The 24,847-nt window shown below is 42.0% G+C and overlaps 1 protein-coding gene across 1 annotated transcript in view; it reads right to left on the reverse strand.

The window, feature by feature from the left end:
* Window positions 1–24,847, reverse strand: part of COL13A1 (collagen type XIII alpha 1 chain) — a 578,485-nt gene that overhangs the window by 498,867 nt on the left and 54,771 nt on the right. The window contains exon 2 of the mRNA XM_029610690.1: window positions 11,425–11,494. Within this exon, the coding sequence (XP_029466550.1) occupies window positions 11,425–11,494 (70 nt within the window). The remainder of the gene's footprint in view (window positions 1–11,424; window positions 11,495–24,847) is intronic.

Raw genomic sequence — 24,847 nt, forward strand, 5'->3', positions numbered from 1 at the left:
ATGTCATTTGTCATTTCCTTTTTTGTTTCAGACCACAGCACTTTCTTGCCGTGCACTGTCCTTTCCTTATTTTTTGCAGCCGGGTATTTTTCATTTTGCACTTTTTTGGTAGAAGGGGTTTGTGTCTTTGTCTACTACAGTCACATTTTGAGTCATGACTTTAACCTCTGGCATTTTACAGTGATTGCTAGTTCAGTTCCTATAAATTTAATAGAATTATTCTATTTTGCATATATATATATACAGAATTAACGAGGAGGATCTGTAGCAAATTTAATAGCAAAGGAGCAAATTTAGCAGAAACTATATATTAGCTAGCCACATTGATTGAAAATAGAAATGTTTTTGGAAGTCTGTGCTTTTTTTCCAGGCCAATCAGAGGGAAAGATTTACTTATTTTTCACTTAGATGCCACAAACTCATACTTTGTGGTCTCAGCTCAGCTGCACATGGAGCTCAGCTGGAAAGCAGTGCAGATTTGGCATAGCCGATCCCCCCTTCCCCCCCCCCACCATGGTTTAGTAATTATGAATGGAATCATCTCTCTCCCTCAGGGGAAGAATTTCCAACATAATCTCGGTGACCTTGAAGAAGTTACTAATGGCCAACAGGTGCCACTTGCAACAGAGGGCGGCATGCTCCCCTCTCCCACCTCCAAATTAGGAGCACCACAGAAAACCGTCTGCTCGCCCTCGGAATTGTGGCTATGTCTCACTCGAGGAAGCTGCAGGCCGCACAGAGAGTGAGCAGCCGGGAACAGGTGGAATGGGAGCCCTGTGAGTATGGGGTCACCGACTGCTGGCATAATTTACACGGCTCCAGCTCGCTCCCTGCCCCAGCCTTCCCGGCAAGCAAAGGGAAGGCAGGAAGAATCCACGGTCATCTGGCTGTTCCACATTTAAGGATCAACAAATCTGCATTTACCGGTTCATTTTACTCATAGATGTCTGGGAAATTCATTTCAGAGAGAGAGAGAAAGAAAAAAAAAAAAGAAAAGGATATGAATTTTTTTCCTGTTTCCACCCACTTTTTTTTTTTTTTTTTGTGGATCAAAATTTTCAAAATCAGATTGTGAGCAGATGGCTTCATATATAAATCTGGCCTAGGTGTCAGATAGTTATTCAGAGTAGCGGGGGCGAGCCTTTTTGGTTTTACCTGTTTTGTTTCAAGCAGGCTGGAGTCTCTGATCTCTGCTTAACCCCTTTGGGCTGGGGAAATTGAGACCCAGCTTTTTATTATTTCATTCTACTTCAGTAACGCTTCCTAAACTTAAGCTTCTACTGCCAAATCCCTAATATAGATCCCATTCCCACTCCCTACCATCCCTGTTTCGGCTCTGGACACTGTTTCTGTGCTCCTAATTTGTTCCTACATGAACATTTCCTACGAATCACCCAATCTGGCAATTCTGACTCTCTCCCTAGTCTCTTTCTTCTCTCCTATAGGTTGTACAGGCCAAAAACATTTGTTTCATTTCATTTTGAAGGTGGTGGGTGGAGGGGGGGATTCATTTTGTTTCATGGGATTTTCCAGTCAAATTTCATTTCACTAGGAAGGCTTTCTTTTTTTCATTTTTCATTTTGGGCTGACCTATTGTTTTCGTTTCGTATATAAATGAAACAAAAGAAAGCAATGGTTTCCTTGTATTTTTCATTTCATTTCCCTCTCTCCCCTCCCCTTGGATATCTTCCCCCTACCACAGACCTTCAAGGCTTCTCTCTAGTGAGCAGCCAGCACACATCCACCCGTCACCTCATCCCTGTCTCTCTCCTTGCTCCCTGTGGAAGGCCTGCTCTTTATGCAATAAACTGGCCCTATAGCCACAACCTTTTCATCTCTCATTCTCTCCACTTCTTATAGCTTTAACCGAGGCCTGCCTTTAACTCAAAGCCTTTTACTTGTTGTTTATTGCTGTGTGTCATATATCTTGGTCTTGACTAGATTATAAGCTCCAAGGAACAGGATTGAGTTTTCAAGCACTTTATGTACATAAAGCCCTGTTTTATGCATTTAAATTTGGCTTGAAAAATCAACCAAGGGGTACTGTGGGTAAAAATAGCATGACACCTATTTTGCTCATATGTTTACCCACACTCCCTATTCTTGGGGAGAAGCAGTGGGGTGAGGAAAAGATGCAGACTTTTGAATTTTGAAAGTATGCACATACATCTACTTGCAGAAAGTTACATCTGCTCGGAGCTGGGCATCACTTTCTGCATGTGAAGCTGTGCACAATTTTGGGCCAATTTGCAAATTTTTAACACACACTTATACACATAAGTCTGTGTAAAATCTTAGGTGCTTTCTGTACCCGCAGACTTTAACTCTATGCTCACTGTTTGAAAATTATCCTCTTTGTGACTCCGTATGATGCTTCCATCTCATATGTGCTTTATAAACTCTTAATATTAGTAATAATAATAATAATATATGATTATTCTGTGCTCTACTAGGCTTGTTTACGATAATCAAAGTCAAGCAATGATTTCATATGCTTAATGTTTTATAGGGAATTTTAATATTTTTGTTATCAGTCTTTGAGGACCATGTACTAAAGTGTGCCATTTTGTGTGAATTTGGAGTGCTATTTTTCACACAGGAGAGGTAGATATTTATTTTGTCAAAAAAGTTCTGCGAACCCAATTTCTTGTAGAGTTTAACTTCATGCTAATAGTTAATGAGCTGATTTGCATGATTTTTCATTGCAGTAGCTCATTCGTTATTAATTGGAATCAAATTTTGCATATGTAAAGAAGTTAAATTTCTCAAATTGTGCTTTGAATGCTAAAATAAAAAATAGTACTTGCTACTGCAAATAATGCACGCTATTTGTTGTTTAGGGGTAATTTACTACCCTGAGATATTTAATTGTGGGAGGGGCCAAATAACAGGCGGGGGGGGGGGAGTCTCCACAATATTTAGCCCCTCCTTGCCAAAAAATTGCAGCAGTTACAACCAAACATCATGCAGCAAAATGGGCCTAACAGTGTGATGGTAGCGCACCTTGGCAGCCACTGTGTTAAAGGGCCCAAGGCCCAAACAACTCCCCTCCCCATGTGGCAAATTACTTGCCGGGGTCTTTTGAGACCCCCATGTGCCCTGCAGCACCAGTAGAGGTGGCTTGGGACCCCCAATAGTAAAAAAGAAAAGTCCCTGAAAACACATGGCAATACCACACTCCCGCTCCCATCTGTCAAAATCAACCCTCCCTGCTGAGGCAGAGAACACAGCTGAGGGTGGTGGTGGCTGTTGGCTCTTTTTTTTAAAAATTTCTGATTTATATTCTGCCTTCTATGACTGGTCAGACTTATATTCAGACTTATCTGAATTGTATTCAGATACTGTATGTATTTCCTTTTCGCCAAAGGGCTTATAGTCTAGGAACATAAGATTTGCCATACTGGGTCAGATCACAGTTCCATCAAGCCCAGTAATATGTTTCCCACAGTGTCCAATCCAAGTCATAGGTAGCTGGCAGGATACCAAGGGGGGTAGATAGATTCCATGCTGCTTATCCCAGAGATAAGTAGTGAATTTCCCCAAGTCTACCTTAATAATAACTTTTCTTCCAGAAACCTGTCTAAACCTTTTTTAAACCCAGCTACACTAACAACTTTTGCCATATCCTCCGGCAATGAATTCCAGAGATTAATTATGCATTGAGCAAAACAATATTTTCTCTTATTTGTCTTACATATATCACCTACAACTTCACTGCTAGTCCCCCTAGTCTTTGTACTTTTTGAAAGAGTAAACAGCTGATTCATGTTTACCCATTCCACTCCACTCATTATTTTATAGACCTCTAATCATATCTCCCCTCAGCCATCTTTCCTCCAAGCTGAAGAGCCCTATCCTGTTTAGCCTTTCCGCATAGGGGAATTGTTCCATCCCCTTTATCATTTTGGTTGCCATTTGGTGTACCTTTATCATTTTGGTTGCCATTTGGTGTACCTTTTCTAATTCTTCTATTTTTTTTTTAGATGTGGTGACCAGAACTGTGCTGAAGGTGTGGTAACACTATGGAGTGATACAGAGGCATTATGATTAGATATGTGATTCGGCCGAACCTTTCGGTTTGGCTTTCGTTATCGGCCCACCGCAGGAAATGTTGTTTCCCACAGTTCGAGCCGATTTTTTTTCGGCTGTCCCGAACCAAAAAAACCCCTGCCCCAACCCTTCAGATTTAATTAATTACAACTCCTCACCCTCCCAACCCCCCCCCCCAAAACATACCGAAAGTCCCTGGTGGTCCAGCGGAGGTCCCGGGAGCGATCTCCTGCTCTTGGGCTGTCAGCTGCCAGTAAACAAAATGGCGCCGGTGGCCCTTTGTCCTTACCATGTGACAGGGGCTATTGGTGCCATTGGCCGGCCTCTGTCACATGGTAGGAGCAATGGACGGCTGGCACCATCTTAAAAATTGGCGCGGGCCATCCATTGCTCCTACCAGGTCATAGGCGCCGACCAATGGCACCGATAGCCCGTCACATGGTAAGGGCAAAGAACCATTGGTGCTATTTTGATTAGTGGCAGCCGACGGCCTGAGAGGGGAAATCACTTCCGGGACCCCGCTGGACTACCAGGGATTTTCGGTAAGTCTTGGGGGGGGGGGAGGGGGGGGTTGCAATTAATTAAATTTGAAGGGTTGGGGTGGGTTTTGGGCTTTTTTTTTTTAAGTGCCCTTTCTCCCCCCCCAAAAAAAAACGATAAGAAAACCGCACGAAATTTTATGGGTTTTCATATTGTTTCGTCAGCCCCCCGAAACACAACAAAATAGGAAACATCATCTATCTTTTCTATTTTGTGGCAAATGAATGCATATCCCTAATTATGATATTCTCTGTTTTATTCTCTATTTCTTTCCTAATAATTCCTAGAATTTTATTTGCTTTCTTGGTCATCGCTGCACACTGAGCAGAGGATTTCAATATATTACCTAAGGGGATGATTTACTAAGCATTTTTCCCATAGATGCTAGAGATGTGAATTGGTACCGGAATCGGTTCCGAATCCCGAACACGATTCACATCGTGTTTTTTTTTTTGTCCGGCTCGATCGCGGTTTTGTTTATCGGCTGCGCCCGAGCCGATAAACAAAAAACCCACCCCGACCCCTTAAAACTAATCCCTTAGCTTCCCCCTCCCTCCCGACCCCCCCCAAAAAACATTTTACAGGTACCTGGTAGTCCAGTGGGGGTCCCGGGAGCGATCTCCCACTCCCGGGCCGTCGGCTGCCACTAATAAAAATGGCACCGATGGCTTTTGCCCGTACCATGTGACAGGGTATCCGTGCCATTGGCCGGCCCCTGTCACATGGAGGGAGCACTGGATAGCCGGCGCCATCTTTAAAAATGGTGCAGGTCATCCAGTACTCCTACCATGTGACAGGGGCCGGCCAATGGCACAGACACCCTGTCACATGGTAAGGGCAAAGGGCCATCGGCGCCATTTTGATTAGTGGAAGCCGACGGCCCGGGAGCGGGAGATTGCTCCCGGGACCCCCACTGGACCTCCAGGTACCTGTAAAAAAATTTTGGGGGGGGTCGGGAGGGTGGGAGAAGCTAAGGGATTAGTTTTAAAGGGTCGGGGTGGGTTTAGGGGTTATTTTTGTGTGCTGTTTTTCCCGCCCTCCCCCAAAACGATAAGAGAACCCCCACGAACAATATCATGGGGTTTTCCTATCGTTTTGGAGGGCCCCCGATTTCTGACGATTTTGAAAATATTGTACGATATTTTCAATCGTCCGAAGCCCGATTCACATCCCTAATAGATGCAGAATGGGAGAAAAGCCTTAGGTTTGTATCGGAGGCAATGAAGGGTGATGTGACTTGCCCAAGGTCACAAGGGGTGTAAGCAGTATTTGAACGCTGGTTTTTCTGATTTGCAGCCTCCTGCTCTCACCACCAGACTACTCCTCCACTCCCTGTAATGGAGAGCTTTCAGATCCCAAAGGTTATTGGATTTGAGATTTATGCCCCTTGGGGGAAGCCTTATGGCTTTTCCCCTTTTGGGGATAGTGTAAGTAAGCTGTTTACTGAGGGCCTCTGTTATCAATTATAATTCGCTGGCTGTGTCTAAAGATCCTCTCAGTTCTCAGAAGTTTACATGTGGCTTGTTAAATGTTCATTCTATGATCAAGGGGGAGGCCATGGTCTAATTAAGGAACTAGGTTGTCAGATTTTTGTCTCAATGAAACTTGATTGTGGGATAGAGACCATTCTGCTGAAAGAAATGAATGAGCCACTGAAGGGGGGGATTGAGATGGAAGGGGGTGGCACAAAATTAAGGCTATGGGGGCTGAGGGGCAATGTGAGGCTGAGGCAGTGATGACTGAGACCAAAGGGGGTTGCTGTGGGGAGGACACTGAGGGGGAATGTTTGAGGCTTAGTTGGGGGGAGTGGTACCAAGGGAAGGGAAGGGTAGGGTAAACTGAATGGGGGAGGGGGGGAAAGGACTGAGGATAAGTGGGGAGAAGAGGAAAACAAAAGATTGGGGATGGAGCAGACACCACACACAAACATACCCATAATGTAAACAGTATCTTTGGAAATTTTATGTGCTCCATCCATTATACCTTTCCACTCTTCAGAGGGAATGAACTATGTACTACACAATGACATTTTTGAAACTCATATCTATCTTCATGTGAATATGTATTTGTCAGATATTTTCTGCAACCTAGATTGCAAGCACAGAGTTTAATTTGCTAAGGTTTTTCCCATTGAAAACAGGGAACAATAAAATTGTCTTGCATGCTACAGCATATCCACAATATCTCTTTGATCTCTCTAAATATAGCTCCATATTTTCTATCTATAGCTAAAATTGTAATTTTATATATTCACACACACACACATATATATAAATATATATTGATAGATAACTAATTCTCTCTCTCTCTCTCTCTATATATATATATAAAAGGCTTGTGTCGGTCACACTGTTGTGTCTGTCTGTGACAACCAGGTGGTTCCCTGAACAGTGGAAGGTGCATCTGCAAAGACAATATGCTCTATCTGCAAAGTCCTGTCTCTCAGGCTCTTCTCTTAATAATACTCATCTTTTCCACTTTACATCAGTTGTGAACCAGACAACTCGAGCAGCAGTGGGTACGTTTTGCTAATATGCTCTGTCTGCAAAGCACTGATTCTCAGGCTCCCACACAGAGGCACAGGCAGGCACATGTACGGCCAGAACACACACACACATAGACACACTCATACATAAACATATATACACACAAGCCCCCCCAAACACACACACACACAGGCTCACACAGACATTCATACACAGATACAGAGCGCCACACATACACACTAGGACGTCCCTAGCGCCTCCTTATTGGCAGAAGCGGCGGCTGTCAGCGGGTTTGACAGCCGATGCTTAATTTTACCGGCGTCGGTTGTCAAACCCGCTGACAGCCATAGGTGCGGAAAATGGATGCCGGCAAAATTGGGCATCCGTCTTCCAACCCGCGGGCCACAGGCAGAATTTTAATTTTTTTTTATTTTACGGGGCCTCCGACTTAATATCGCTATGATATTAAGTCAGAGGGTGTACAGAAAAGTAGTTTTTTCTGCTTTTCTGTATACTTTCCCGGTGCAGGCCGAAATTAACTCCTGCCTTCGGGCAGGCGTTAATTTCTGAAAGTAAAATGTGCGGCCTGACTGCACATTTTATTTTCTGTATCGCGCGGGACTAACTAATAGGTTCATCAATATGCATTTGCATGTTGCGGGCGCTGTTAGTTTTTGGGGGGTTGGACACGTGTTTTCCTCGTGCTATTACCCCTTACCGTATAAAGGGTAATATTAGCGCGTGGAAAACGCGTGTTTAGACGGGGCAAACGGTGCGCTCAGCCTGAGCACACAGTACTGAATCGGCCTGAATCTATGTATGTGGCAACCCCCCTGGTCAGCCACTAGATGGGCCTAGATCCCTGCCCACAGAATTTACAGCTTAGTGGGAGATGTCAGCCCTGTGCAGTGCCTCCTCTTGAGGCTGGCTGTGATTGGTGATGTCAGTCTACTTGGGGGGAGGGGGGCGGCTGGAAGTCGGGATGGTGTGGTCAGTTTGAGTTAACCTTGAGGAGAGAGGAGCTATTTCTGAGTATTCTACTGAGTTAGGGCCCACCATGCAAACTTGGTGACTTTTGTTAAAGAAGGGAAACCTTGCACTTCCTGCCTATGAGGATGTGCTTCCATTTTGAGAGAGACTTTGTTTAGGTTTTTGCTATTTTTGGAGCTTGCTACTATGAAACCCTGCAACCTTTGGTGAATGTCATTCCCCAAATCCAAAGGCCAGGTGATGAAGATCTACGTATTTCCCTTCTAGTCTAGAGAAGGAGCGTCAGTGACAGCATCACTCCAGTGTGAGGTGTTTTTTTCGGCTTTGAGTTTTGCCTGTTTTGTTGTGAGGAGGTTTTTTCGATCCACCCCTTCCCCCAAGGGAAACTGGGCTGTGACAGCAGTTTCATGTTTGTCAACAGATCTCTCCTGAGAGGTCACAGTCATCAGAAGTTTGGGAAGAAGAAGCAAGATTAGGAGACCAATAACTGGATCTCTACCCCAAGGGGCATGGAAACAGGCTGGGCAAAAGAGACGGATCATTTGGACTCAGGTAGGATTTTTCTGGGATTTAGAGGATCCCCCACCAGTAGGATTTCCCCTGGTCCACTGGGACAATGTATACACTCAGTAGAGGCGTGATAAGCCACATCCCAGGAACCTGAGAAAAGTGACACCTATCCAGAGAAAGAGAGACCAGTATAAGACAGCTATAATCTCACATTTTTGGACTGGTTACTGGACATTGATTTCATTTTTAGGAATCAGTAAATTTAATTTGAACACCCAATCTGTGTCCAGTCTGTCTGTGCCATCAGAACTGCATCACAAAGATTCAGAGAGAGAGAGAGAGCCAGTGAGATACCCACACTTAGGGAAGGATACACACCACTGTCTGGGGCAAGAAGGTCTGCCTTCACCCCAGAACCCACACCTTGAGGGCAAGTGATGCCAGCCCCAGAAATAAATAATTTTATGTGCCCTGGAAACAGTCAATATCCAGAAAGATAAGGAACAATGTAATGTTAGAAAAGCAAAAAAGATTTTTTGTTCTTTAATTATCTAATTTTTGTGCAAATATAAATTTATTAATAAACAATTAAGAAAATCAGATACAATTGCCACAATTTCATTCAAGGGAGAAGTGACCAAGAATCCTTTTAGGACAAATACTGTCTGTGGATATTAAAATAATGTCCCAGAAATTGACATTTCAAAAAAGCATGCTGATCACTGCAGCTGTAAATCCTGCTGTGGAAACTCTTAAGATAATTCCAGAAAATTGTGTCTATTTTAACTCAAAGTTATGCGGATAGTTGTTTGTAGTTATTAGTCGTTACCAGTGTGGAAAATAGACCAAAGAATCGCAAAGAATATATATATATATATATACATATATACATATGTATATAAACACCTCTAAGGTTTACTAGGAAGGAGCTATGTTTACAATGTAGAACTTTCCAGCAGTGGAGGTTTGGGGAGATCCTTATAGGGCAGTAATTGATGGTGGGTGCCTTCCCCCAATTAGGATGGGTTTGGTGATGACACAAACATCTTTTCTCTGTTTCTCATGAGGCAGGACAGAGAAAAGGAGCAGAGCAGAGAGAGAGAACAAGCTGGAGAGAAGCAATGAAGGTCTGCCTTCAGCTCAAGTTGCTAAGAGTTGAAGTGTGGAAATGCTGGATTTCCTGGAAGAGCAAAAGGAGCTGCCTTCAGTATGGACTGGAGAGCCAGCTAGGAAGATAAGGGCCTTCATAGCAAAGGGACACCATCCTCTGCTGATGAAGCCCTCGGTCTCAGAGACTGATGTAATAAAGTGTGCCCAGCCTAGAGCACAGCTTAACAAGCAGTTGAATGCACGTTTTGGTCGCATGTCCATAATACCTGATGCAATAAGGGGATCAACGCATCCAAAACGCGCGTCCAAACTCGCATATAGTTAATAGTGCTCATTACATGTAAATTCCATGTAGATGAGGCTTTTAGCTATTACCTCGCGAAGCAATAAATCAATGCTCGCCCAATGCGCCCTTGTTAACGCCACAAATTTAACGCCAGACCTAGAGCTGTTGTTAAGCTTTGCGGTGCGTCAAGGGCTCAGAAAACAAAAAAAATTCCTGCTTTCTGTGGTGCCTCCTACTTAGTACTGCAATGATTCTAAGTTGGAGGAACCACAGAAAGCTGTAGCATGACAAAATGTAAAGGGGAAAAAAAATTCTGAGCGCACAATATTCACGCTCCAGGCTATGTATAATGTGCCTGTATATTGTGCTGCCCGATGCCAAGGATGCGCCAGGGATGCACTGTTTTCCCTAGCGCGTCCTTTTGAGCGTGGCAGCTCATCTACCTATTGCATTGGGCGCCCAAGAGATGTGAATGTGCGTACATTAAAAACAGGCGCCCGGTTTGCATGCAAGTTTTTTCCGCACACTTTACTGCATCGGCCCCTGAGTGTGATATAGGAGAAGTTTTTCCTGCTCTTCATTGGGGGCTGAAAGTAAGGAAAAGCCTCAGTGAGGACTTGAGAGGAAAGTCTTTGATTTGAACTATACTCAAGTGACCTGAGAAGTGAGCAACTATCAGGAAAACCTGTGATACTGATTGAGAAGCTGGTTTTCATTGTGTTTTTGGTACTTTTGGATTGTGTGCTGGTTTTATTGTCTTTTCAGGGTCTCTGATTTTGATTTTGAACTTTAAATACATTTCTTTTTTTCTGATTTGGAACACTACTTGACTGTGGACAGTTTTGGGGTTTTTTTTGTGTGTGCAAATCTCCCCTTGGGACCCATAGCATTTTGCTGTTCCTCAAAGGAAAGAACCCCTGTCCTGGGGCTGCAGGCAGGATTTTACCAACCTGTGGTTGCAACCTGTGGTTGCTGAAGGTGACCTCTGTCAAAAGGGAACTTTCATATACAAACAAATAAATATAACTCTTATGACACCCACCATTGTTTGTAGAATCATCCCCTGGGGCTGACAAAATGTCATGACCCAATTAAAATGAACAATTACACTACAAACTATTAACATGAATCAAGATGAGGTGACTGGGCAAAGAAATATTACAGTTTTCATCCTTTAGTTAGCAGAAAATTAAAGTGCTTTCCCATATTTGCTCTATTGTAATGATTCTGATACAGGGATTTACTCAGAGAAACTCATATGCTAATAAAGTTGTTTACTCATAGGGTAGCAGAGCCCTTTGATGGCTAATGACTCCACTATGATTATAATAATATACAATATCATTATGTGATCTGTTTAATCTTTACAAGCTCTAGACTAGACACAATATGAGTATGGCGCAATAGGATTCATCAGCAATACCCAACAGCATAATGAATCCCGTTTCCTACCTGGTGGACAGCTGCATTTTTGGGGCACATCTCGTGATTGTCGAGGTTTTGGCAAATGAGACTTTAATTTCTGCAAAGCAAAGAAACACAAGATGAAAAATGAGTCAGGCATGTGGTACTCATCAGAGGATGATGTGAATTTGACTGCTGCATCTTGAGAAAAAACAGGAGACTGGCTCCAGATCAGTCAGAAAATGAGTTCAAAGTCCCCGGCTCTGAATATCGCATCTCCCTGATTAACATCAGAGGTGACTAATCTGAAAATATATTTTCCTTTTATGGATGAGCAAAGAGGATGCTGAAATTCAGAGAGTCGCACTCAATTATACAGTGTGGTTTATGGTTCAGCCAGTCCAGAGGCTTGATTGTTTTAAAGTGTTATGCCTCATAACTAATTCTTACTGTGCTTTTTTTTTTTTCGGCATCAACAGAAACTCCAAATCTGGTGAAAGTGAGCTGTTTCGTGATTTAAATAGCCCAATGCTGTTGATTTCTCACCATGGCCTGATGAAATAAGGTGCGCTCAGCAGAGCTCACTATTTTACCCACAGCTGTGTGAACATTTTTATACGCGTAAAGCAGGCACATTTTATCTAAACATTGTTCATATTTTGTGTACATAAAAGTCTTTGTTGTGTGTACAAAACATGATTTTTTTTTGTGTGTGCATAAATACTATCCGAAAAAAAATCCCCCGCCATCCAAGTTAAAATGTGTGATCAGCCCGTGCCGAGCTCACATTTTACCTCTGATTTGTTCACATATTTTTGCATTTTGTGCACATTTTTAACACCCGATGCATTAGCGTACTATTTGCTTGCTGCATCGGGAGTTAATTATGGGGGGGGGGGGGTGTTTGGCACCTGTGTTAAGAACTGTGCGCTGAATTTTGGTGCACATTCTTAACACAGAACGGTAGACTGGAGATTTTGTTCTGCTTAAGTAATTTGTCAGAAGAAAAGGAACTTCAAGAAGTATTCACAGTTTTCAGGAATTCGTTATAGCAGAGCTCACAGGCTTGCACACAATCCCCTCACCAAGCAGTTTTCCTGATCACACATTCAGATTTCTGGCACTGCTTCAAATGGAGCAAAGCACAAGTGTCTACAAGGTCACAGCTAAAGCAAAACATTAATTAAGCACATCTGAAAAAAATGCAAAAAAAAAAATCTATCAAAAATAATTATGATGTTCTAGATCCAAGGGCTGCTATTACTGTATAATGTTGAATCCTGTCTGGTTAAAATCAGGTCCTTAGTGGAGTGTCAGGGATATTCAACTGGCAATAAGTGGAAACTGATTAGAGTCTCTAAATCAGCCAAGAAAATAGAAGAGCTGCCATGAAAACAAATATTAGCAATTATATTAGCTAATATTATATATAATATAATATATATTATAATATCTAATAATATATTAGATATTATATTAGCAATTAGTCATGTTCCAGGGACCTTTCAGGGATCAGCAGAATGTAAATCAAATAAATAAATGTCTAGAACAGAAAATGTTTGTAAACAATGCATGAAATGTGCAGGTTTTATTTAGATTAACTCCTTCTAGAATGTGTCACAGCAAGTGGGACAGAAGGGAGTGGCAATAGCATCTGCCCCCCAATTGCCCCTTTCATCACTTCAGATGATTTAGGTGGGAGAGGGGGCCCAGAGATAGGGATCTGGAGGCCTGGAGCGCCATTTGAATGGGGAATGAAATGGGACATCCTGGCTCGGTGGCCCTTGATAGCCTTAGAGTGGGGGCAGGGTATATGTGACTGGGGGAGAGCGCTCCTGCCAGGGTGTATTAATAGTAGCACAAGCATGTTCATTACCATTAATGAGCATTAAATGTTAAAAAAGGCATTTAACATGCATTAAGACATTAATACAGGTTATGAAATGGGTCTCTTAGCCTAAAAGGGAAGGAGAGGAAGGGAGGACTTAAATCCTTTGTCTCCAAACCAGTGCACTTAACCAGTAAGCTCCTAGGACTCCCTAGATAATGAGTCTTATTTGCAAATCTTCTTCTATCTAATTAAATCAGAAAACATTCTTCCAACATGACTATTGCACCACCACTAATTGCAGCATAGAAAGGAAATACTGTATACTGAAGTTCATGTTTCTTCTTTGATTTTTTTAATGCACCTGCTAGTAAATGTACTGAAGCTAAAGGATAATCTTTGCACCTCTGCAAACTACAGGATCCTGTTTCTAACATGAAATAGAGACAGGCAGAGGGTGGGCAGGTGCAGTGCAAACTTCCCCCAGCACAGCAGTGCAAATGCACCTTAAGCTATGTATGTTATCTTGCTATTTCAGTCCTGGGCCCACACACAGCTTTACCAATGAATTTAAACCCTGACATGCAATACGCTTTCTAATTTGCTTCGAGACAGCCACACACAGATATGGCCATGCGCCTCAGTACTGCCTTACAGCACTTCCTACTATTGCAACCTGGACCTCACATAGCCTTGGTATGCTCAGTTTGGGTCTGCACCATCCCGATGATTATGTGGTCTTACACAGCAGTACCAGCATACCCAATTTTTGACCTGAAATAGCCTTCTGCTGCTTCTGGGCCTCCCCTATCCACAGACTATCAAATGTGCTGAACTGTGTGCTGAAACTTCAACTACATACAATTCTCCAATCAGCAAACATGTCTCATTTTAGGTCCACTCTCATGTGAACACATTTAAGCGTATTCTGAGTTTGAGAAAGGCTAAAGAAAGCCCTATGCAGTTGGAAAATCTAAATAAACCGCCTTTATGAAGGTTTTTTAGATCTGCTCCTCCACTCTAATGCATCATACATTATCAGCTTCATTACAATATGCATGAGGTTCCTTATTCCTTTGTGGATTAGAAAATTCAGTCTGCTGATACCAGCAACATCTGGAACAGGGCAGAGAAAACATATAGAGCATGCTCAATGGTACGAAGCAAAAAACACTTGCTCCCATCTAATCACCCTTCAGCCTCATTTAAAAATCCTCTTAAAATGTATTTTATTTAATTACTTATAATCCATGGAGTTGTGTACAAAGCAAGTATAAAAATAAACATCACAAATCATAGGAGACAATGGGAGCAAAAGCAGTATGTGGTGGGAAGGTATGACAGAAGAAGGGAAAATAAAAAAGAGCTACTTTTAACTATTTATTTTTTTACATTTTGATGCATTGTTATATTTAATTATTTTTACAAATATGCCTTTTATGTTTTTTGTGATTTGAAGTGTAACTTATAGTTAAGAATTGTTCTTTTAAGTTTTCCTGACTTTTACGGTATTGTTTTATGTTTTTTTTATGACACTGTAAACCGTTGTGATGGAACTTCTCTAAACGATGGTATATAACATATTATAAATAAATAAATACTCTGCTCCATCAACCAGCCCCTCCTCTCCTGTTTTCTCCCTATTCTTCTCTTCCAGGAAGCTGCAAGGGGACATGAGGGGAGGGATAAGGCTGGAATACATAGCAGAGCAAAGAAAAGTTCATTTTTTGCCTGCAGATTTCTACTTCTAATTTATGGTCCTTTAGTCTGTATTTTGTGAGAGTTTGTGTTCTGAATATATGACAGCCTTTTCTGTTTTCTCAATAGGAGGTGTGCTCAGGGTCAGTTAGGTTGAGGACGGGATTCAGGAAATTATGTCCCTGGAAATCAGAGAGCAGCAAGGGGAGTCACAGTTTTTAGATGCCTTCAGAATTTGTTGCCGTAGGCAGAGCTCACGTATTCACACCTATGTTGCCTGTGCCTAAATCCAGGCCTGGATGTGCTACGTATGCGACGAGTATGTTTTTTGCAGGGTCTTATGCTACTTCAGAGTACCTGGTAATGAGATAAAATGGTTCCTGTCTTCAGTTAAACTGCATCTATTAACTCGTCTTCGAGTCGTTAAATGTTTTCTCTCATGCTCACCAAATATTTGTCTTGTCTACATTGTAAGTTCTTTTGAACAGGTGCTTTCTCTTACATGTATCTGTACAGCACTACATTCACCTTGTAGAGCTATATAAAAGTTTATTAAATGTTTATTAATAATAATAATAATAGTAGAAGTAGTACTGGTGTTCTAGGGCCTGGTATAATATTATTGCATTGAAAAACAGTATATTAAATTGAATAAACTAAACTAACTAGTGTTGTCTTTTCATAACTTTGCAGGGTCTTGTGTTACTTCACAAAATGCCTGCTAAGGGAAGGAGTTTGTGTCACTGTTAAGGACGTGGCAACAGAAATTTTATTTTTTTATTTTTTTTTTTTTTGAATGGTGAGCAATAAATGGGAAACATCTGAGTTCAACCCGGCCATCAATTTCAGAGATTACCTCAGCCAACACAGTATAGATTTCTTTATCTTTATGGATTTCTTGATATTTTTTCACAATCTGCCCCCAAAAATCAAAGATACATACATTAGATACCGTGATTTTTGAATCATAGTCGTGAATCTTACATATATACACATACACACTGTATATATGTAAAATACGCTTAGGGGAGGATGTGGTGTATATCGGTTACTTGGCAATTAGCAGCATGTGCATGCTTATGTCAGCACACATGTACATCCCGCCATCCCCTGAGGACCATAGGCGCACAGTCTCTGAGTTATGCGTGTGAGCTCTGAGTACAGCTCGGCAGGTATGTACGCATCAATGCTGTGCTGTACGCAGTGCTCACACTTACATGCATAACTCAGAGACCGAGTGCCTGTGCTCCTCAGCGGAGAGCAGGGTGTGCATGGAAGATGTCCAATTATGTGTTCTTACATGATTGCTCTAGGAAGGGTGGGGGGAATCATCATGATTATTGAGTTTAATTCTCAAAAGAGGGGGGGGGGGAGATATAAGGCAGAAGGTTAATTTAGGGTACCGCTACTACCCTTGTACTGGCAGGATGACAGCTGCCATTCACTCTTTCAGCCTCTTTTAAAAAAAAAGGCAATAAATGTTCCTACTGTATGAACGTTTCTATATCAGACCCGTACCCTTTAAACTGCATTGCAGAACTGGCTTTAGCACTGTTTGAGCACTGGGAACAGCACCCTCCAGGAATGGATGGATGGAGGGCAGATCTGCCCTCTGGAGAGCTGGAGTTGGTAGTGCCCCTTCAAAACAGCTGCCACGAATGCCCCTGTAGCACACAGGATGCACACCCCTAAAGCCAGTCCTCTGTTGCATGTTACTGTTAACCAATGATTGCTTAAATAATTATTAAAAGTATATCTTTTTCAGTTTGCATTCCCCGATAACTTAACTTCTGGAAGATGTACTTGCTTGCACTTCCAGCCTTTTGTGTTTATTTACATCTTCAAGATAGCTGCTTCTACCACCCGGGTGTATTATTAGAGAGAACATCTACATTTCATCATCTTATATTCATCAGATTGCATATGTTTGTGGTACTTTTGTTTTTATAAACTATGTTTGTTCTATTGTACCTTGCCCCACACTCTTTAAGAGAGGTTGGTAATAAGTACTTATAAATAAATAGATAAATAAATAGATAAATGCTCAATACCTGACTGAAGAGTGGTGAACTTTTGTGTATTCATATATTGTTGAGATATGTACGGCGTGGGATGCAAGAGTGAGAGACAGCAACAATAGAAGATCTGTATTTCTCTTTCACCTTTGATAGGCTGTCAGATGAAATTTTGTAATTTTTTTGCCTTTTCTATTCATCAAGGCCTAACCTCAAGTCCTCAACCATCTTCCAGCTTCCAGTCTCACTATATCCAAGAGAAATTTGAGGGCTTGAGACTATGGCAATGGTTGCAAGAGATTTCTGACAGGTTTCACAGTCCAGGAATTAAACTGTGGTAGATGGTGTTCACTAGGGCTAAGATGAGAGCCTGTCTAGAATGCTAAACTAGGGGAACAAGTGGTACGGCAAGATGGAGGCAAGTAGTGTGAGCCACATACAATTAGCCCCCTTCTGTATACTTCTACCTGCCCCTGGATATGCAAGCAAGCATGCAGACTCCATGGGTTGCCAATAAAGGTTCAGCCTACCCACATGTAGGGTCGGCCATGGGAACCACATGCGGAAGAGAGGGGAGAACCAACAGTAAATGTTGTCTAAGGCATCGTATTCCCCAATGACAGTCCCAGTTTTCACCCACTCAGTGAGTATTTTACTTTGCATGTCTCTTGTTTTCTTCCATTGTGGCTTTCGTGGTGTTGACAATAGGCTACTATGTGTGTCTATGTCTGGCTGGCATGTTGGTGTCGCAGGAACTCTTTGAAATTGTGTGTGCCACGGTACATTCTTCTATACACTACATACTTTATGCACATACCTCCGATCTTGGTGCTTGTATGTGAGGTCTGTCATGGTTTCTATTCTCTGTTTTGGGTGCAGTTCCCTGTTTCATGCAAAGGAAATGTATGTGCTACATATGTACAGCTGCATATGTACAGAGAGGTAATGCTACATATGTACAGCGAGGCCTTTCTAAAATCACTAACAAGCTGTTCTGTGTTTTATTACATTGCCTTCTTTTATCTTCTGTATATTCTACCTTTCTACTTGTTGTGTGTACCTGTTTTCAGTTCTTATCTCTTGCACTCTTTTTCTTCTTTTCATGTATTGTTTTCCATCTGCGGTTGCATGCATTATTTATTTATTTATTTGCTTATTTATTTAAAAGCTTTTCTATACCGAAATTAGTGGATACATCATATCGGTTTACAAACAACAAAAGATGGAAAGTACAATAAAAAGGGAGTAGGGGGGGGGGGGAACAGCATAATACAAACAAGGGGCAAAAAAGAGGTGCTGCTACTAGAGGAGGCTATGCGGAGAGCCTGAAATAGGATAACTGGAGAGGTAAAATAATAACGTTATAACTTAGGGGGCAAAGGAGTTAGCGGTGGGGGGGGGGCGGGGTACAGGGTCTAGTCTGGATATGCCTGGTGGAAAAGCCAGGTCTTTAGCATTTTCTTGAATTTGAAGGGGCAGGGCTCAAGGCGGAGGGTTGTGGGTAGAGCATTCCAATGTGTGGGGCCGGCAATTGATAGGGCACGATCCCTTGTTGAGGTGAGGCGGGCATTCTTGAGGGGCGGGATATGCAAAGTACCTTTAAGGTTTGCTCTGGTTGGGCAGGAGGAGTGTGTGATTCGGAAGGGTTCATTGAGCCAGGTGGAGTTGTTTTTGTAGATGGATTTGTGAATAATGGTGAGGGTCTTAAATAGAATGCGTGACGGTATGAGGAGACAGTGGAGGTCTTTGAGAAGGGGGATTATGTGGTCAGATTTGCGTGCATTCATGATGGTTCTAGCAGTGGCGTTCTGTAGCATTTGGAGTGGCTTGATTGTGGAGTAAGGGAGGCCTAGATACAAAGAATTGCAATAGTCCAGTTTGGATGATAGTGTTGCTTGAATGACTGTTCTGAGATCGTGTGTGTGTGTGGAGTAGGGGTTTGAGTTTTTTTTATTACATTAAGCTTATAGAAGCCTTCTTTTAAAACAGAATTGAGGTGTTTTTTTAGGTTTAAGCGTTGATATTAGGGTATATCCTGGAGCAGAATAGTTGACTGTTTTGGATATGCTGCCTACAGACTTGCTTTCCATTTTCTGGATTATGTACTGCTTGGTGATAGAAGTCTGTGGAGCAATATTTATAATTTAAAACCACAAAAACATAGTATGATGGCTGATAAAGACCCATTATAGTTTCCTTTTGCAGTCCCACAGAGTCTTCTTGATTATGGCTTTACCTTTGTAAAGTTCTCTGCCTTACTAAAAGGACAAATGCATTATTTATTAAAAAAAGGGCAGTTACGTAGTAAGCATGTTTCCCATAGGAACCCTCTCCTACACAGACAGGGCTATTATTCAACAGCCAGGGCAGTTGCAGGTCCATGGACCTACAAGGTATTTGAAAATTTTGGGCTGGCAAAGATGCCTCCAGACTTTGCACCTATTTTACCGCAGGCACAAATTATGCACAGTGAACTATGGATATGTAAATGAAATCCCCATGTGACTTTTCTTCCCATGCACTTACCCTGGCCTTGCCCCTTTTCCCTGTGGCAAAATCTAGCTGCCCTGTGGAACTCCGACACTAGATTTAGCTGTTGAGAGGAGAGAAATTTTAAGCTTAGAGAACCTTCCTAGGTCACTTCTTAGCCTGGGCAAATTCCTTTGAAAATTGTTTTCAGAAAGAATCAGCCTTAGCTTAGTCTAAATTGTTTTCAGTTCCTCAGGGGAGCAAAAACTACTCAGAACCACAAAGCTGTCCAAGCTTTTGTATACCTAAATCATTCCAAAATTTGAAGTCCTTGTTAGTGAAAACAGGGAGCAATCAAAGAAAAAAAAAAAAAGCAAAAGTGATCACACTAAATGATTTGACATAGAAAACAGAGGGACAAAGGTGAAAAGAATGAGGTTATATTAATCTATAGGCAGTCTCTTAACAGAGAATAGATTTGTGTCACTCAGTTGTATATCTAAATTGTGCTGGGTAGTAATAGCCTTCCAAGTCCAACAATGCAACTTCCCTATTACTTTTACTGGTGAAAGCAAAGAAAAAAACCCTCCAAAAACCTTTTTTTTTTCTGGAACTGGGATAGATAATGTTCCAAACAATTACGTATCAGCGCGCACTTCCCCAGGACAGGGCCCCTTTTCGTTGGCCCAGCACTTCTGTGCATACTGGGAGTTACGTGCGTGGCCGGGCCATTTCTAAAATGCGCTTGCTGCTCGCACGGCCCGGCCACACACATAACCCCTGGATTTTACGCACGCAATGCTTTGAAAATGTGGGCGTTAGGGAATAGCCACTGCTTACTACCAGTATTAGTAGCATGGGATTTATTAATGTTTGTATACTTGCCACGTTCTTGTATCCTGGATTGGCCTCAGTTGGAAACAGGATGCTGGGCTTCATGGACCCTCTATCTGACTCAGTATGGCACCTTCTTATGTTCTTATGAATTGAAAAATCTGAAGGTTGTCCCAGTACATGTGTACATAGGCGCAGGATGTTACACCTGCTCTCAAACAGGTATAACTTTCTGAGCCTCATTTTGTAACAGCATGCACAGGGCTAAAGTGATGCTGCATACTAGTGTTTGTCGGACGTCCTACTTGTTTCCCTTTACTTATATCCTTACTGCAGTGAATACACTGAGCAAAACACGTGTCCTCCCTCACTTTAAAGTGCCTGCAGATCAAGGATGTCTTCCGCAATCTTTTCTCTGTATCCTTGGGGGCTGACGCTGGCACTGGAGTTGAGGTTGAGAGTGGATCCTTTCAGTGATGACCCTGAGGAAAAATGCCAGGGGCACAACTGACACTCTCTTCCTGCATTGTCTGCTCTTCCTGGGGGTTGCTCTCAATACTGTCGGTATCATCTATCTCTCCCATCACACTAGAGACTAAGATGCAACTGACTAATGTTCCAAAATTTTCTTCAGCTACTAGCTCTCCAATTTCTGATTCAGAGAATCCCAGATAGGAGTCTTCTTCAGAATCAGTTGGTAAAAATACTGCCTCAGAAGCAGTGCTGATGTGCTTGCTGATGTTTTCGGCCTTGCACTTCTACTGCCCCTGTCCTGTTAATTCCAGTTTTGGATGGTTCTCCCACATTTTCCATTTTCCACAAATCCTCTCTCCCTTCCATTCCCTCCTATACCCATTCCTCTCAGTGGCATGATAGAATTTGAGGTGTGATATCACAAAAGAATTTAATATTGAAATAGTACCACTCACAGTTCCACCTCATTGAATGAAGAAATGTCTGTCACATACACACACACACACACACACACAGGAGCAGATTTTATAAAACTATGCGAGTGCGTACTTTTGTTCGCGCACCAGACGCATATCTATTAAAATCCGGGATTGGCGCGTGCAAGGCTGCCCAAAATTGGCAGCCTGCATGCGCCGAGCCGTGCAGCCTGCCTCCGTTCCCTCCGAGGCCGCTCCAATTTCGGAGCAGCCTCGGAGGGAACTTTCCTTCCACCCCCTGCACCTTCCCCTCCCTAACCCACCCCCCCAGCCTTATCTAAACCCCCCACTACCTTTGTTGCACAAGTTACGCCTCCCTGAGGCAGGCGTAACTTGCGCGCGCCGGGTCGGCCGCCGGCGCGCCATGGTCCAGTCCGGGGGCTGGTCCAGAGGCTTCGGCCACGCCCTCGGAATGCCCCTGATGACACGCAGCCGCAACATGCACCCCGACACGCCCCCCCCAAGAAAGCCCCAGGACTTGCGCGCGTCCCGGGGCTTTGCGCGCGCCGGCAGCCTATGCAAGAAAGGCTCGGTGCGCGCAGGGGGGGTTTGGGGGAGGTTTTCAGGGGTTACGCGCGTAACCTATGCGCGTAACCCTTTGAAAATCTACCCCACAGTGTATGTATAGTCTGTATACTGCTGAGTGCTGACTGATTCATTTACACACATACAAAAAACTGTTAAAAAGTACTAAAGTTAAACAAAACCAAGAGCTTGAAGGCTGGCAGCCTGGACTGAGACTCTTCTTCTCTTCAGTGTGTCAGTGTGCTAACCTCATTGTGCTTTAGACACACAGACAGAGACCAAACATAACTATCACTGTGCTTCAATCTCTATTGACGCTTCCCTATCCTCCCCCAGTGAACACTGAAAGAAAGTAGTGCCACTGCCTCTATCTTTCTATCTGTCACAATGAGACCACTGCAGCAAGGAAGAACAGAAAAAGCCCTTTTACCAATGCCAAAGTAAACTTTTTCAAAGATTTTTTTTGAACTGTGAGAGAGCTTCAACCAAGAGATCCTTCTCTACTAACTGCTAGAGAGGAAATAAAGAGGTTCTTGAACGTGCTCAGATGTCTCAGTGAGAGGAAGTCAGTGTTATTTGATCCAGATAGTAGCTATAGGCTAGTAAGATGTTGCACTGTGATTTGTCCTCTGGTCTCTTTGCCAACTTGTCCCACCTCAACTTCCAGGAGACTGTGATGTCACAAAGGCAAGTTAACTGTGGTTGCTAAATTACTTGTACCTGTTTGTTCAGTGCTCATTGCTAACAGCACATTCATAGATTTTTGTTTCATTCATGGGACCTCTGCATTCATTTCAGAGACTCATTTGTTGCATTTTATCCATTTATTTCAAAAGAATGCACATCCCTAGATGATATTAGATTCTCATAGAAAAAAAAAGAAGAGGCAAATAGCTAGAATAAAGGCACGCACATTAGCCATCATGGCAAAAACTCACCAATAACCATCTAAATACAAATTGAAAATTATTGTTCAGTAATCTTTTTATCAAGAAATTATCTCAGTTGTTTAGGGGTCAAAAAAACATAATGAACCTTTGACACCTTAAACATTTAGAGGGATAGCACAAAAAGAACTCCCCACCCAAATAAACCAGCCACTCCCACTCCCCAAAATGAAAAAAACAAATTAAAATTAAAATTTTGGTGATATACATCCCTTTTATCTATTATCATATTCTATGTTTCTATGTTACTCTGACATCAAATAGTAAGGCCATACAAATTATTTCACAGTATCTAGACTCAGACATTTCTCAAGATACTGTACTTTTTAAAAAATTGTCCCCGCTCTTATATGAACGAAAATAACTAATCAGAAACTAGCAGTGGTGGAGCAGGCTATTGCTTTGTATCAGCAGTATGTTTCCTATTTTTTGGAACAGTCACCTTTATTTTATTTTCAAACTTCATAGAAGTCTGAAAATGACAGGCGTTCAACAGTCTACATCTTTAATGAACAAATACCTTTAGCCTCATTTAGGGGCTGATACACTAAACCTTGCACCAAAGATTTTTTTAGCATGCGTGTCACTAAAAAGGTAGAAGTCCATATTCAGCTGCTGTGCAGCTCAGCGAGTTATGCGAATAAACTTATCTGGCTATTTTGCCTATCTATTCAGCGGCACAGCTATGCTGCTGAATCTATTTCACTATCCTAGAGTTAGCCAGATAAGTTTATTTGGCTAACTCTAGGACCAGTGTACAGGCTGACTAACATTGAATATTGGAATTAGCTGAATACCTTATTTGGCTAATTCAGCTCCTCACAGTTATGCTCCTAGAATACCCATGATTTATCTGATCAAATTTTAGCCAGATAAAAAGTTATCGGCTAGAATTTAGCCATGTAAGTGCCCAAATATTCAATTAGACAGATAATTTCTGAGTTATCCGGCTAAATGCTTCTAAATATGGACTTCCTGAAGTACATACTGTAATGTTTATTTTATTTATTTTTATTTAAAAAGTTTTGTATACAGTCATTCAAAAGGAACATCACAATGGTTCACATAACAAAAACATCATAAAACAACTATAATATTTATCGGTGGAAAAATTACAAAAATGTTTTCAATATAAAACAAAAAGTATTAATAAAAGGACAGAAAAATAAAATCATAATGCTACTAAATGGGCCATGCATTAAATTTTAGCATATAGGTGCAAAATAATACATACTTTTCATGTTCAGTGTATAAAGCTCTAGTGGGCCTCTGCTAAGAGATGATCAGGATAGGTAGAGAGAAGTATGCCATTTGGTTTTCAGCTCCCCCATGTGGGATGCTGAATTGGTGCCTCCTACTTCTATAAAGAGCACAGCCCCTGTAGTAGGTGTGAATTATTAGTTAAGATTTAGAGGAGGCCAGGAGTGTTTGTTTTAGTTCCTGTTTCTTTTTCCTCCTTTTCTTTAATTTGGAAAGAGAAACCCTAAAATCATATTTCTCAGGGTCTGGCTTTAGAATTGAATGAAGAAGATGTACCCTTACACTTTTGGTGAAGAGAATTAGTTTTTATTTATTACATTTTTTTTAAAGGAAGTTTTATTCACACTTCCTTCCATTGTTTAGAATTTTGAGCCTTGTTCCTGGTTTTTTTTGTTTTCCATCTGCATTCCCCTTGCCAGAGGAATTCCGTCCTCATCATCTGCAGATGTTTTAAGGAGATTGGGACATTCATCAATGCTCCTGAAGAAGAAGGGAAAAAGGAAAGGAGGTGAACTGCGACAGCCATCTGGTAGTTATTCACTGGAGATAAAACCGATATTATGGAGAGAATTTGGAAGGTGCCATCCAAGTTCAAAGAGGGAATGGAAGAGGTTGGAGAAGCTGTAAGAAGGCTAACCAAGACATCTTAACTAAGGTATGACAAATTGGGAATTGAAGTGTGTTATCTAGCCCATGCCTATTATCACATTCACATTTTGGGAGGAAGCTTTAAAACTGCCCCTGAAATTGGGAAGGGATCTGGATAGGAAGATTCTGTATTATCAACAAGACAGTCACAGATTTATTCGGGAAGTAGTACGTGTGTGAAGAACTGCATAAAGATTGAATTTGTAACCTTATATTTTCTACTTCTCTTTAGCTGAAACCATTGGTAAAGTAATGTTGGAACCTTACTATGGGCTCCAGCATGATTTGTATTACAGA

The sequence above is a fragment of the Rhinatrema bivittatum genome, chromosome 7 (genome assembly GCF_901001135.1).
Source record: "Rhinatrema bivittatum chromosome 7, aRhiBiv1.1, whole genome shotgun sequence".
NCBI lineage: Eukaryota > Metazoa > Chordata > Amphibia > Gymnophiona > Rhinatrematidae > Rhinatrema > Rhinatrema bivittatum.